This window comes from Bubalus kerabau, chromosome 4, assembly GCF_029407905.1.
Source record: "Bubalus kerabau isolate K-KA32 ecotype Philippines breed swamp buffalo chromosome 4, PCC_UOA_SB_1v2, whole genome shotgun sequence".
Classification (NCBI taxonomy): Eukaryota; Metazoa; Chordata; class Mammalia; order Artiodactyla; family Bovidae; genus Bubalus; species Bubalus kerabau.
In genome coordinates, this window is record NC_073627.1 from 39693109 (window position 1) to 39708737 (window position 15629).

At 46.7% G+C, this 15629-nt stretch overlaps 1 protein-coding gene across 2 annotated transcripts in view; it reads left to right on the top strand.

Moving 5' to 3' along the window:
* The window catches only part of ZZEF1 (zinc finger ZZ-type and EF-hand domain containing 1), a 94896-nt gene that overhangs the window by 56253 nt on the left and 23014 nt on the right, over positions 1 to 15629 (top strand). Inside the window, exons 28-39 of one of the 2 annotated variants that reach the window (XM_055576869.1) lie at positions 56 to 149; positions 1139 to 1607; positions 2237 to 2401; positions 2848 to 2967; positions 3668 to 3829; positions 5676 to 5805; positions 7474 to 7612; positions 9489 to 9654; positions 10260 to 10522; positions 11636 to 11805; positions 13715 to 13865; positions 15269 to 15408. In XM_055576869.1, coding sequence (XP_055432844.1) covers positions 56 to 149; positions 1139 to 1607; positions 2237 to 2401; positions 2848 to 2967; positions 3668 to 3829; positions 5676 to 5805; positions 7474 to 7612; positions 9489 to 9654; positions 10260 to 10522; positions 11636 to 11805; positions 13715 to 13865; positions 15269 to 15408 — 2169 coding nt within the window. The remainder of the gene's footprint in view (positions 1 to 55; positions 150 to 1138; positions 1608 to 2236; positions 2402 to 2847; positions 2968 to 3667; positions 3830 to 5675; positions 5806 to 7473; positions 7613 to 9488; positions 9655 to 10259; positions 10523 to 11635; positions 11806 to 13714; positions 13866 to 15268; positions 15409 to 15629) is intronic. The other variant, XM_055576870.1, reaches the window with a different exon arrangement.

A 15629-nucleotide genomic window follows, 5' to 3' on the forward strand; every position in this document is an offset into this window, starting at 1 on the left:
TGCTCTTCCTGCCCTGTCGGGACAAGGTAACAATGTGGCTCAAACCCTCCCCCAGTTAGAGATGAAGCAGAAGTCCCTGATGAACCTGGGGAGTGAGGCAGAAGAACAGCGTGGGCCAGAAGCTGCTGAGGCTAACCCCGAGAGCCTGGGTGAGTGCCGGCTCCAGCTGTCATCTATCTCTGGGCCTTCTGTTCCCATTTCGTAGGAAACCAGCGACCCATCTTCTGAGTTAGTTTCGTTGAAGCTGTGTTTACCTAGAGAAGGTAACACAGGCACTAAAGGTCTTTTCCAAGAACGTGTCACAAATAGGGAAGTGCCAGTTGTTAATTGTTCATTGTGTGTGTGCATTAGTCACTCAGTTGTGTCCAACTCTTTGAGACCCCATGGACTGTAGCCCACCAGATTCCTCTGTCCATGGAATTCTCCAGGTGAGAATACTGGAGTGGGTCGCCATTCTCTTCTCCAGGGGGTCTTCCCAACCCAGGGATTGAACTGGGGGCTCCTTCATTGCAGGCAGATTCCTTACCATCTGAGCCACCAGGGAAGCCTGGTTGTTCATTAGTATGATCCACATGGAGCCTTTTTTAAAAATACCTCTCTTAGGAGGCACCAAGTGCTTTTTGAGCTACATACAGCTCATTATATTTTTCAAAAAGTGTGCGTTTCTTGGTAATGTTATTACTTAAAACTCTTTTTAGTGAAACACACTGAAGATTTTGCAGAGGAAATAATGTGATGTCTGGGATCTGCGTGGAAATAACCCAGGGGGTTGTTGTGGGTTGGGGGTGGGGGGGCGGGGGTGATAGTATTGGGGAAGACTGTCCTTGGATTGATAGCTGTTAAATCTGGGTGAGGGGTACATGGAGGACTCCTTATACTATTCTGTCTATATTATATTAATATGTGTGAAAATGTGCACAATAAAACTTTAAGTGTGCTGATAGTGTTAGATTTTTATGTGTATAATGAGAGAAAATATGATTCTCTTCTCTCGGTAGATGTGTACATCCCAGTATTGAAGGTATTTCCTGTCCTAAATTGTAGACTTTAAGTAGATTATTTTCAGTTCCAAAGTAGGCAACAAGTTTCATTTGGACTTTTTTTTTTTCATTCTCCTTCTTGCCTTTTTCACGTTCAGCAAAAGAGTGTTATCAGAAGAGTCTTCTACTATTGAAATTTTTGCCCACGGGTGGAGGTTCAAAAGAAAGCTGTGACAGGTCGGTGGCCGTGGATGACACAGATCACCTGCAGCCACTGGACAAGCGCCAGAGGACAAGCTCTGTAGTGGTAGAGCATTTCCAAGCTTCGGCGTCGCCCCCCGAAGCAGCGCCCCCTACTGCGGGAGACCGGAGCCCCGGCCCGGACGTGCAGCCCACGCTGCCCCCCAGCAGTGGCGCTCCAGCCTTGGAAGTGTCCTCCGTCCCAGCAGAGGAGCCCTCGTCACCTTCCACTCCCACCCGGCGGCCTCCCTTCACCCGGGGGCGACTCCGGCTGCTCTCCTTCCGCTCGATGGAGGAGGCCAGACCGGCGCCCACGGTGAAAGAGAAGTACCCGGTGCTGAAGGATCTCATGGACTTCATTAAAGATCAGTCACTCTCCCACGAGAGGTGAGCACCTTCTCTTTTCACCTGCAGGTATCCAGTCTCATCAAAGACTCGAAGTTCATGTTATTCGTAAAAATGAACAAATACTACTTGGAGGACAGACCAAGATTTGTCTTAGAATCTTCAAGAAAAAAGCTTTTTTTTTAAAAAAAAAAAAAAAGAGGTATTTTTTTCACTTGAGATGTACATTATGGTATATGTAAATTATATCTCAGTAAGGTACTATTTGGATTAAAAAAAAGAAACATTTGGTAGCTGCCAAAATAAATCTGTCTTATTTTAACCCTGGGAAAAATTTTGGATTTGATGTTTTCTGACAACATTACTTGTCAGTGAGCCCACACATCTGGAAGTGTTGCATGTTTTAATTTCCTGTCTGAAGTTAGTCCTGTTTACCACAGAGGCAAAGTTCCTTTTTAATTAATTAATTGTTTAACGTGAGTCACTGGGCTTCCAAACAGTGAGGTGATTTGTAATGTTGCTGAATAATGACTAAAAGTAGCAAACAAGATACCTCACAATAGTATTTCCTTTTTACTAATATGGCCTCAGAACTCTGGGCAGGGGTCTGTTTTCTTTCTGCCCCAGCTTGCGAGTTTTCTGGGTGTTCCTGACTTGAGTTCTGTCTCCAGTGTTGTAAAGGTTCTCTCCTTGAGGAAGGCCCAAGCCTGGAGCATCCTCGAGGTGCTGAGGATCATCCAGTGTTGTACCGAGTCCCTCGGGCAGCCTCACTGCTTCCACCCGCCTTACATCCTTTTCCTGTTAGAACTCCTCACCTGCCAGAAAGAGTTTACCAAGTAAGTCCAAAGTGCGAGGGACCGAACCCATGTCTCCTGCTTTGGCAGGCAGGTTCTTTACCACTGAGTCACCTGGAAAGCCCTGAACTGCTTCTTTCACCCCAAGTAAATATGTCAGGAAAATGGAGATAAGAGGAGAGGATTAAATCTGTAAAGAATACTTCACATAGTACCAGGGACTCTGGTAGTGGTGGGAAGGGTGGTTTTTATATTAATAAGGAAAGATTAAGAATAGTCATCTCCATACTCCTGGTGGGTGTCCTTCTTGACACAAGCAGATGAGTCATGGCTGTTTTGTCTGCTTACTTTCTGCAGTTGTTACATTTACTTTAGTTTCTCCACCACTTTGTTAGCTTGCTGCTTCTTCGCTCTTTTCATGTAAGGAATAATGATTATTAAGTAAATGTTTTGGCCACTAAATGACTGGTCATGTCTTCTGTTTCTAGTTATTTTGGACACCTGGAAGGCTGTGGTGCAGATCTACACAAAGAAATTCGAGACACTTACTATCAGTTTGTTCTCTTTTTGGTCAAAGCAGTCAAAGGATTCAATAGCAAAAATGACAGGTATGAGAGAGTTTAATGTGATTTCTAGAGAAAAATAATTCCTGTTTTTTCTGACTTTTAAAGAAATGCATGTCTAATGTTAAAAATACAGAAAAGCACAAAGAGTAAAATAAAAATAACCCCTAATCTTGCTATCTAGAGCTAGTTGCTACTGTTAACTTATCAGTATATTTTCTCCTAGCCTTTTCTCTCTATGATATATGCAGTTTTTTAAAGCAGATGGGTCTTGGTTCATCTAAGAATCTGTAACCCGTTATCTCAGTTTTAAAAACTTGAAAACCATTCCCCAGTCTCCTCCATAGTAAGTGGTGTAGACATAAACCTTAAATCAAATGGTTCTTCTCTGCGCCTGAGCGGCATGACCCGGGCTCGTTGTGGCTGGCCCTGATCTTGCCGTTGATCACAGCTGAGCAGTGTTACTCAGTCCTTTCCTGTAAAATGTCTCATGTGGTATTCCTGGCAGGGTAGAAACCTTGCTACTTGATGCTTTCAGAACTCATTTGCTTAAGATGTTCTTTGAAGAGGGTTTGTATGGAGTCTGAGAAATTTGAAAAGATAGCGTAAGGAACCCAAACCAGCAGTCTGGGGTTCCCTTCCGCTTTCCACTGACAGACATACCCCGTCTCTGACTCCCACTGTTTCTGTCATCCCCGTGGGTGATGGGCAGCTTTGGTAACTTTCATCTTCATGGCCTCTTCAGGTCCTTGCTGCCTGCCCTGTCCTGCATCCAGACGGCCCTGCTGCACCTTTTGGACATGGGCTGGGAACCCAGTGATCTCACCTTCTTTGTTGACATTCAGTTACCAGATCTCCTCATGAAAATGTCACAGGAAAACATAAGTGCCCATGACAGTGTGATCAGGTAAGGACACAATCTCCAGTCTGCAGTTTCTTCAGGAGCTCTGAAGTTCAGGGGTCGTAGCAACAGCACCGGGCTTTAGAGCTCAGGCCTGGAGCCAGGCTCTCTGGGGGGTATCCTGGCATTGCCACGTCCTCACTGGATGACCTCAGACAACTTTTTAAACTCCTTTGTACCTCAGTTTCCTCATCTTTAGAACTGGAGGTGATAACAGTATATCCCTTAGAGGATTGCTGTGAAGAAGGACTGCGTTCTCCTCAGCATTCAGCGTGGTGTCTGGGGCGCAGTGGTGTGTATGAGTTGGTAGCAGTGGTGCTGTGAACTCAGCATGAGGATCCTTCTTGTTTGTGGAGATCCTCATAGAGCTTGTTGAATTGAAGAATCCTTTGCTATAGTTTTTTTGTTCTGTGTGTGTGATTTCCAGCCACTATAACCTCTTGTACATTGTAAGAACTTAAGGTATAAGGGGAAAAAATAGTAACAAAGGTTTTTTTTTTTTCCTTTCCACTTATTCTTTTATATTATTATTATTTTTTAAAATATGTATTTGACTGTATCGGGTCTTAGTTGCAGCACACGGGATCTCCTTTGAAGCAGGCAGGATCTGTCGTTGTGGCACACGGGCGTCTCTGGTTTCAGCTTGTGGGCTTAGTTGCCCTGTGGGTTGTGGGATCTTAGTTTTGCAACCAGGGATCGATCCTGCGTCCCCTGCTTTGGCAGGCGAATTCTTAACCACTGGACCACCGCGGAAGTTCCTCCTTTCCACATCTAATGAACGTCTTTCCACCTCACTCAGGTCCACTTACACATTAATCACACATGTCTGTAGAAAGAGGAGAAAGGGGAGAAGAGCAAGAGGAGAGAGAGTTAGGAGGAAATGAACGATCTGAGTCAACACCTATTTTCCCTCTCTCAGAAGAGATATATTCCCTCTCTCAGAAGTAGGAAAAAGGAGACAGAATATAAATGATCTCCTCATTTACCAAACCTCAGCCATTGCCTTGCTGTCAGAGGGCGCGCTTGGCAAAGGGAGGGGACCCGCAATAAGAGGAAGGGGTGGGTGGTCAGCTTTAAGCTATCAGTCTGCTCCATGTTTCAAGTTTCACCTGCCGCTCCATGAGCCAGTCCTTGAGAGCAGGGACTGCACCTTCCCCACCAGTTCCCACAGCCCCTGGCCCAAAGCTCAGTGTGAGTAGCCCCAGAATCAGTTAGTTGGAACATGTCAACGAACGGATGTGTCTATGTCAGTTGATAGATGCTTTGCATTTGCTGTTGAGCAAATACGCAAATACTTTTGTATTTAAAATTCCAGTTGCTGAAACAAGCTATTGACTGAAATTATGGAAATCTATACTTTTGCATCCAAGAGGAATCCCTGAGATTATTTGTTAAACATGAGGAAACTGAGGACCAGGGCTGAGTGCCGTGTCCAGGTCTTACAGCAGCCTGCGAGAGAGCCGAGGCCCTGGGGTCTCCCGACTCCCTTCTCATGCTGCTGCCACTCAGGTGTGCTGAGCATGTCCAGTTTAGACCAGTTTTTTGGTGCCTGGCACATCATAGGTCCACCACAAATGGTTGTTGAGTGGGCTTTTGCCATGTAGGTACAACCTTTCAAGCTCCAATTCCTCACCCATTGTAGTAGGCTCTGGAAGGGCCTCCCCCCTTTTTTATTGGTATGTATCTATCAAACATTTGGCAAACTCTGGGGCTTTGAAACCAGATTGCCCTCTTGCCCTCAGAAGTCTCTAAGAGCCTCGGGTGCTAGACCAGTAGGACAGAGTCTGCTAACCTGCACTTGCCTTGATTATTGGCAGAGGCATGCTTTTCTCTGTTTATGTCCTTTTTTCAGCCAATGGAGTGAAGAAGATGAGCTTGCTGATGCCAAGCAGAATTCAGAATGGATGGATGAGTGTCAGGATGGCATGTTTGAGGCCTGGTATGAAAAAATAGCCCAGGAAGATCCAGAGAAGCAGAGGAAAGTAAGATCTCTCAACGAGGGTAATCTGAAGTGATTTGCTAGGAGTTTGGAAATGAAAGTCTGCATCGGGGCGTGCCAGCAGGCTCTCTCCTGAGAGGGCTCCAGGGGGCAGTCAGTCCCCTAATGAGTGGCTGTCACTGAGCCTGGTCTTTTGACCCGAAGTTCCTAAATCCTGGCTTGACCACACTCAGGCAGTGGCTCCCTCCCCTAGAACTAGATTCACAGGAAATTGGCTCATGAGGCTGAAGTAAAATAATCAGGTGCCAGTTTATTAATTTACAGTGAGAAACAGAATTACTGAAGGCCCTGGACTCTGGTGTCCTGGTACATACTTTTCCTGTAGGCAGGCAACATGGGAAGGCACGTTTCAGTCAGAAGGCCGCCTGGTGACCGTGGAAGCCGCGTATGTGCGCAGGATCAGCTGCCTGATTCCCACACACCATCAGGCTCAGCCAGCCTGCCACGTCCGTCTCCGCACTGGGGTTTTATCTGTCGCTACCACACTACGTCAGGTGTCTGCTGCCTCAGATGCATGCATTTTTTAGCTTGTGTGCCTACTATGTGCCAGTTACCTAGCTCATGTAGCTTCTCTGTGGTTCTTGGATCGAGCACACCAACTTGGCCTTTGTGATTTTTCTCTCTTGTATGTTAATATCTTATTGGGAGCCATTCTTTAGTCCTAAGATGGCTTGGCATATTTGCTGTGTTCTACTGCTATATGCTGACTCAGTGATTTATGTCCCTTATTTCCAAGCCGTAAAGATAAACCGTCCTGTAGGGACCTTGCAGTAAAACTGTTTGCTCATGACACGGGGCCCTTAGTCTTTCCCCAGAAAATTTTTCTCCTACAGTGCCAGCAAACAATGCTTCTCTTGCAGTATTTCCTGTATCTGAACCCGACTGTGTCCAGCCAAGTACCCAAGCCAGAAATCTGGATGTTGTTCTTGACCCTTCGCTTTCGCTGGCCCCCATGACCAGTCAGCCCCGAAGGTTCCTCACCTGTGCCTCCTAATACCGCTCAGATCTGCCCTCCTTTCTCTGTCTCACTTTCTGTCCAGTCCGGCCCTTATCAGCAGTCAGGGGGTTGCTCTAACAGCCTCTGTCAAGGTCAGTCTCCGTGGCTCCAGTCTTGCCCACTCTGATCCATTCTCACTCAGTGACCAGAGGAGCTTTCAGAACACTCAGATCTGATCATGCTACTCTTCCATCCCAGCCTCTTGCAGTTTAACCTTTCTAACTGTATCCGGTTAGCCCTGCTCCATAGTGTGCTCTACGTTCGGAATTATTTCCAGGTGCACAAGCCCCTGGCTTGATTCTTTTGTGGTCTCCCATAGAACTTCCTATTGCTTTTATCCCGCATGCGCATCACCTTCATCTCCACCCAGCTGATGGAGATTGCCCCTCAGGTCTCACCTGAGTAGTTAATTCTTTTTGAGAAACCTCCATGTGCTCTCTAAGCCTCCTGAATTTGGCTGTCCGTACATCATACTGTATGCTGTCATCTGTTTGAGGGAATTCCCAGCTAGACACTGAGCTCCTTAGTCTCCCAATCCTAGCACCTAGTACAATGCCTGGAGTGTTTTAAGTAGCTGTTGAAGGATGGATTGATGAATGAATAGTGGCCACATTAAAAGTCTGTTGGTTGATTATGTTTTATTCCACCTTATAGATGCACATGTTTATCGCTCGCTATTGTGACCTGTTAAATGTGGACATCTCCTGTGACGGGTGTGATGAGATCGCCCCCTGGCATCGCTACCGTTGTCTGCAGTGCAGCGACATGGATCTCTGCAAGACTTGCTTCCTGGGTAAAGTTCACGGCCTGAGGGCGCCGTCCCCGCAGGGGAGCGGCGCTTCCGTCTCCTGTGATCTTGTCGTTTTTAGCCTCCCGCTGTACAGCGACAGCGCTGCCCCGCGGTGTTCTCTGTCTTGTTGGCAAATATGACCTCACTTCCCCAGCGGAGTGACGGACTCCAGAGCTCTGTTACCTGACAGGCTTCCACCTTCCACCTCACTGGGTGTAGACACTTGATAAACTCTCAGCACCAGTGAATGTCCATCCAGTTGAGTTTTCAGGAAATGATTTTGCCCTCTGAATCATGCTGTTTACAAGAAGTAAAATACACACAAGCACACTTCAGAAATTCTTGAATCCTCTCAACTCACAGGTGCTGAGGCAAAGCAGGTTGACAGTAGTAAGCGGCTGAGTGCTGTTAGTGTGCATATCGCCTGGCTGTGTAAAATACAGCCCCTGTCCCAGAAGCGTTTACACCTGTGGCAGGAGACGGGCCCTGCTCATGCAGGGTGTATTCCAGGATAGAAGTGTCTCTGCTGAGTTACAGATGAGCGGTGCACATTATTCTGGGAGAGTTCAGAAGGAGGGAAGGCTGCTGTTGAAGGAAAGCTGGTGGAGGAGGTGGGATGTGAAAGTGAAAGTCACTCAGTCATGTCCGACTCTTTGCAACCCCATGGACTATACAGTTGATAGAATTCTCCAGGCCAGAATACCGGAGTGGGTAGCCTTTTCCTTCTCCAGGGGATCTTCCCAACCCAGGGATCGAACCCAGGTCTCCAACTTTGCAGGCGGATTCTTTACCAGCTGAGCTACAAGGAAGCCCAAGAATACTGGAGTGGGTAGCCTATCACTTCTCCAGTGAATCTTCCCAATCCAAGAATTGAACCAGGGTCTCCTGTATTGCAGGCGAATTCTTTATCAACTGAGCTATGAGGGAAGCCCCTAGGGATGTGAATTGGGCTTTAAAGAAAGTTAACAATGGAGAGTGTGTCATCCTAAGACTGAGCGAGTCCAGGGCCAAAGGAGTGAGCTTCTGCAGTGTGTTTTGACAGACTTACCAGTGTCCACAGCTAAGTGATGGATTGAGACAAGGTGGGCCCAGGTTATGGGATCCAGAGATGCCAGTCTCAGGAATTTGAATGAGTCTACAAACAAAAGGGGAAGTTTTGCCAGCAGGGTATTAACATGACCAGAGCTATGCTAGAGGAAGCTGGTTCTGTCCATGTAAGAGCTTCCTTTAGGAAACCACATTAGTGACAAGCGGATTCATGCCTGGACTAGGTTTCTGGCCGTGGGAACAGAAGGGGGTCAGAGGTGAGGAACATTCAGCAGAGTGTGTGATGGGGCTTAGAGACCCACTGGACTCAAAGTGAGAAGGAGACCAGAGCTGTCAGTCTCTTTCGTGACTCACATTCTTTCTCACTCAGTGGGTCTGGGGTTATGGGGTCTCTTTATGATTCGGGAATGAAAAAGTAAAAGCAAGTACCTGATAACTTCTCATTGCTTTTTAACAAGAATACATCAATAGATGCTTAGATATGTCTGGGGAGGGTTTGTGGAAGATGGCTTACAAATTGGCATGAGGACTTGTGCTACCAAATGGAGGTCATAATGGGAATTGGTGATCTGTTTGATCAGGCTCTGCATTGCACTGAAAAAGGGAAGTCAATCCATGGTACCACTGCTAAGAAGTTTCTGTGCCAAGAGTATCATTCGTATGCTGAGAACCACTGGGCAGAATGCATGGTCTCTGAAAGATGCCTGTGGTCCCTGACATCCTGAGCGATCTGTTGGGGGCAACTCTGCTTCTGGGTTTGGTTTGGGTTTGGAAACCAGCCCTTCTCAGAGCCCTTTGCCCAGTCCACCTCACGCTGCTGTTCTTCCCCCAGGTGGGGTGAAGCCTGAGGGCCATGGAGATGACCACGAAATGGTCAACATGGAGTTCACGTGTGACCACTGCCAGGGTTTGATCATAGGCCGGAGGATGCACTGCAATGTATGCGATGACTTTGACCTGTGCTATGGATGCTACGCGGCCAAGAAATATTCCTATGGGTATGTCTCACGTGGCCTCCAGCCCAGCACACTTTTTTTCATGTACTTGTTTGCTTTTTTTTTTTTTTAAATCTTACATTATAAAAAACTTCAAACGTACCCACAAATAAAAAGAGTAGTACAATGAATCTTCATGTCCCCTTTACCCAGACTCAACAATTAGGAAGATTTTGCTATGTGTGCTTCGATTCTTTTTTTTTTTTTTTCTTCTGCTTTGTTATAGTATTTTAAAGCAAATTCCAGACCTTCAGTCATTTCCTTCCTACATACTTCATATCCATCTCAAAAAATTATGGGCATTTCCTCACATTACCAAAAAGCTGTAAGCGCACCCTGTGAAGCTTCACAAAAAGGAAGTCTTACTGCACTTGGTTTCCATGGACAGTCTTCTAGGGGGTGTGAAATCCTGAAGTGGATTGTGCAGTGTTTGTGTTCGTTCATTTTTCTGAAGAGAGGGCCAGTACGTATATCTTTAAATTTTCAGTAACAGCCTTAGAGGTAACTGACGCCCACCTGTGACTGTGCATGCGGTCCCCCGAGGCCCCATTCTCCTTTTCGGACACTCACAAGGGCCTTCAGGCCTTAAAAACATCTTGCCTTTGCAGCCACTTGCCTACCCACAGTATCACTGCCCATCCAATGGTGACCATCCGGATCAGCGACCGGCAGAGGCTCATCCAGCCCTACATCCACAACTACTCCTGGCTGCTCTTCGCCGCCCTGGCTCTCTATAGTGCCCACCTGGCCAGCGCCGAGGACGTGGACGGCGAAAAGCTGGACCCGCAGGTCCGCAGCAGCGCCGCCACCCTGCGGAGCCGGTGTCTGCAGCTCGTCGGGGACTGTCTGATGAAGGCTCACCAGGGAAAAGGTAGGTGTTCCTCAGGCTCGGAAACCAAACCAGCCCTAAACTGCTCACGAAGGAACAGCTGCAGCAGAAGTGAAACGCAGTGCTCAGTGTGGAGGTGTCAAAATCCAGTGTTCCACAAGAGATGCTCACCATGGAGTGGAACTTTATTTATTTATTTATTTATTAAAAAAATCTTTTTTTAATTGTTACTTTTTTTTTTAATCTTTTGGCCATGGCCCACAGCATGTGGGATCTAGTTCCCTGACCAGGGATTGAGTCTGCACCCCCTTCGTTGGCAACTCAGTCTTAACCACTGGACCACCAAGGAGGTCCCCCCGGAACTTAATTTTAAATCTCCGTATGCATTTGAGAGAAACATTGGCATTAAAGGAGCATTTAGTTTCTCTAAAATATTTTGTGAAGGTGGGAAAAAAATGAATAATTAAAACTCTTAATGTCTGGGGATAAATTATTTGAATACACCAGACTTTGTCAAAGGAATTCAGCCTTTTTTTAAAAAAAACAAAAACACCTGGAGTGCAGAACCACTTCCACACAACTGTGTTCTAAGTGAGAGCTATTTATAATGAAATTAGTTTGACTAATAAAATATCTAGATGACTTGACTTTACTGAGGGGTGCCAAGGAGAAGAATAATGTAAATGTTAAATTCCTGAAACATTTAAATTCCTTCCAGAATAACAGACCAACTCCTCATTCTAGTAAACATGAGGGAGTCAGACTTGGATGAAGTGGCGGTGGGAGACACTGGTGCTTCGGATCTGTCTTGTTAACTGTTTGCCAGGGAGAGAGAACTTAAAAATCTAGTTGTGTGGGGCTCTATAAAATTTTCATGTTTATGATTTCTAAACAGGCAATCCTCTTGTATCTTTTGTCCTCTGTTAATAAGGCACAGGTGTCCCCCACTATCGAAACTTCTAGTGTCTGAAGTCAGAAGCTGAGTAGATGTGTGGGATGGGGGTGGGGGGATTGGACTGAGTACTCTGGTGGTTCAGCCTGCGGCAAAGCTCAGCCATCTCTTTGCATATGGTAGTAAAGTGATTTATGGCATTTGCAGGGAATAACCCTCTTATAAAACTTTTAACCATCCTCTTTTTTGCTTCCCACGTTTAGGTCTTAAAGCTCTAGCTCTGCTTGGTGTATTGCCAGATGGTGGCTCTCCTCCAGAAAACCAGGCCCTGCCAGTCACTGCGCCCACCCAGACGTCAGAGGAGCAGCCAGAGAAGAAAGCTGTGCAGGCTGCCGCGGAGCCGGCCCCCACAGGCCCTGCTGGGCACCGCAGTGTACGTAAGAGTCCTTTCTTGTGCACAGTCACAGGTAATCCCAGAGCTGTCACGTGAGGGAGCGGAGCAGCGACGTGAAGGGTCCAGGTTTGTGACCCAGTTTGCCAGGGTGTGGGTACCTGTTCTGTCTGACTTTGGGCACATCACCACATCTTTTCAGTTTTCTCATCAGTGAAATGAAGGGAGAATAATAATAGCCAATCCTTAGGGTTGTTGTGAGGATTTACATGCATCACACACACTGAATTAATGTCTAAAGTCCTCAAGGGAGTTTTTGGTGGTCCAGTGGTTAAGAATCCACCTGCCAATGCAGGGGACACGGATTCAATCCCTGGCTGCGGAACTAGAATCCCACATGCCATGGGACAACTGAGCCTGTGCACCACAACTAGAGAGAAGCCCGCATGCCAAAACAAAGACCCCGAGTACCACAGCTGAGACCCAGCGCAGCCAAAAATAATAAATACATAAAGTGCTTAAAGCAGTGTTCATGGTAAGTTCTATTGGTGTTAACTACTCCTGTTCCCCGCCTCCTGTGGTTTTTATAAGGATTGAGTAAGATTACGCACCTAAAGAGGTTGGTTCCTTCCTGGCCCATGGTGAACACTGTATACGTGAAACTATTTTTATATTCAGTCAACAAATAGGTGATACTAAGTGCTTAGTACTTACCAAGTAGTTCACATAGGTAGTTTATAAGAGTTGACCTGTGCTTGTTGAAGTAGAAGAAAAGCCTTCCTGGATCCAGATGGAACCTGTGATCGTTTTGTGCAAGAGCAGGCAGAGCCTCCGTGGTGCTGCCCTCAGAGCCTGAGCTGGTGCTCTCAGCGCCTCGGCTTTGCCTCAGGAGCTGCTGCTGCTTCTGTCCCCTGTCTCTGTCATGAAGGATCCCCGTTGGTGCTTATCGTTCCCTGGGATCCTGTCGTCTTTTAGAGGAGGACAAAAGCAGAGATGGCAAAAGCTTGAAACCTCCCTTAGCTTCATTCAGCCAGAGAGCCAGCACAAGGACAGGCGACGTGACAGCCCTCAAGCCTGTTTCGGCCGCAGAACCCCTCCTCCAGGCAGCGTTGTTCCCGTCTAGACTGTGGTGGGACAGGGAAAACATTATCAGCAGAGTCAGGGTAAATCAGCAGTCTTCTCTTCGCCTTTGGGCCTGAGAAGAATCATATCTTCTTTTGAGCCCCCAGCAGCTTATAATGTGCTACCAATCAGCACAGCACTCCTTATGTATCTACTTGTTCACTTATTTTTATCAAAAGGGACTTGAATTTTTTTATTTAGTGGATTAAAAGCTTAGTCTTTATTATTGATTTTGATGCTCAGGTTGTCCCATGTTTGGCCAGTGGAAGCTCCTTCCAGCTGGCTTTTGTGTCCTTGGCTATGTCTTGATTATTCTTTGATCACTTCTTTAATTTTTGATACAGAAAGAGGTTTCAGGCTTATCTTAGGCTTTCCCTGCCTAGGGACTGGACTCAGCCTTTTTCTAAGGAACCCCCAGGGCGTTCTTTTTATTCCTGAGGTATCCATACCTTTTGGGTCCTCTTACCATCAGCAGCTGTGTGCATGCAGGGTACCCTGCCCCTGTCTCTCTCTCTTAGTCTTCTTTGTGGCAAATCGCAGTTTCTGCATCTCCTGCCTTGGAAGGCAGATTCTTTTTTTTTTTTTTTTTGGCTGTGCTGCCTGGGAGTGGAATCCTGCTTCTCTGACCAAGGATCAAACCCACGCCTCCTGCCCTGGGAATGTGGGAGTGTGGAATCTTAACCACTGCACTGCCAGGGAAGCCCCTGGAAGGCAGATTCTTAACCACTGGACTACCAGGGAAGTCCTTGGCTAGTGATCTTTTAAATTGTCTGAATGTAGAAAAATTTCTTTCACATAAAAGTTTACTCACTCTCCAATTTGTTTTTAGGGGAAGAGAGATGCTCCTAAGGAAGTCAGACCTTTAGATTGCAAGCAGAGAAGTAAGGCCAGTGAAGGTGTATCATTAAGGAAGGATCCTTCCTGCCCGACTCAAATTTCAGACTCACCTGCAGATGCCTGCACACCTACAGGACTTCCAGGTAAAAACTCTTTGACAATTACCTTGATCTCTTTCATTTTAAAATGCACACATACCCATCTCTGAATTATCTCTTGCACACAATTTATAACTGGTTAGCACCCAGGGATGCGTGGTTTCTCAGTTCTGCCTCAGATAGTACTGATACTACTTTGAAAGTCATCCTTCCTTCATCTTGTTTATCTAATTTCCTATCTTGTTTATTCCCTGATTTACTGAGTGCCTTCTGTGTGCCAAGCACTGTGCTAGACTCTGGGGATGAAGCAGGGACCAGGTCAGACAAATGGACACATAGCTCCTGCCCTCATGAGGCCTGTGGCCTGGGAGGGTTTAAGACAGGGGTGCGTGTAAGTGTCATTTGAGGTGGGATGTGCTTCTGTCCAGAAGAGAGGCCTGAGTGGGTGGTAGCAGTGATGGGGATCTGGCTTGAGCAGGTTGTATCCACATAAGGCCCTTGTAAAGAAGGCCTGCAGGTGACCTCAGATGTGCTGAGATCTGTTGTGGGGAGGGGCACTCAGGGCAGAAAGGACAAGAGGAGCAAAGCCCCAGAGAGGAAACCCCCAAAGGAATCCAGGGAGAAGTCTGTGGGGCAGGTGTGTGGGGAGGAAGAGGAGGGAGTGGGAGCCCTGAAATGGGGACGTGGAGGGGTGCTTCACCCTGCAATGGAGGCCCTGGGCTGCCTGCTGGGAACGGCCACGAGGTCAGAGCTGTACTGCAGGACGATGGAAGAGCCAGGAGATGGAGGTGTTGTGGACCGAGGAGACTGGTAGCAAACGTCAGCCTCCTCCTTAGGGCGGCTTGGGGAGGCAGGGTCCTTCCCTGGTACCCATTCTGTGACCGAGGCAGGGCTGAGCACCCAGCATCCTGCCCTGTCCCAGAAGGGGCTGATGCTCATCTCTGCAGATCATGATTCTAAGTTCAGGAAGCGGTCTGACACTCCATGTCAATCCAGATCATCAAAACTCACTCTTGTCTGATCCCATCTGAGGATCAGCATCCTAGTCACGTACAGTTGCTTTAGCCATCAGGGATTTATTGAGTTGCTGCTGTGCTCCAGAACATTTTTAGATGTTTGTGATACATTACTGGGGAGGGGAGGAATCTAGAAGGGAAGTCAAACAATAACCAACCAGTAAAAAAAGGATATGGTGTGTTAAAAGGTAATTAGATGCCATGAGCACAAAAGAGCAGGGAATGGAGAGGGCAGAGGGGTTTGGGGAGATGGGAGGTCAGGCTTGACATTAAAACAGGGTGATCGGAACAGGCTTCCTTGAGTAAGACATGTTCAGTAATAGGTTTTTAAGTCTCGATGCTGTAGTGGCGGGGCAGTACAGTGATCTCTCTGCGTCTTCATACATGCATGGAACCTGGCAAAATCTGATAGCTTGCTATTTTACAACTCAGATGCTGAGAATTCAGAAGCCTCCTCTCAGAAGCCCATTGAGGAAAAGGCAGTTATTCCAAGCCCTGAGCAGGTGTTTGCAGAGTGTTCCCAGAAGAGGATTTTGGGATTACTAGCAGCCATGTTACCTCCCTTAAACTCGGTAAGAGACAAAATGACATTTAAAAATGAGAGAGAGAGAGAAAATAAATAAAAAGAGAGAAAGAGTGCATGAGAGGGTAGTGTTATGCATAGAAAAAATTTTTGGAAAGCCATATACTGAAATGTTAATTGCGATCATCTGTATATCCCTGGGGTAAGAATATGAATTGGAAGTAAGATTGTAAGATGATGCCTGAGAATGTTTATTTTACAGTCAATTGT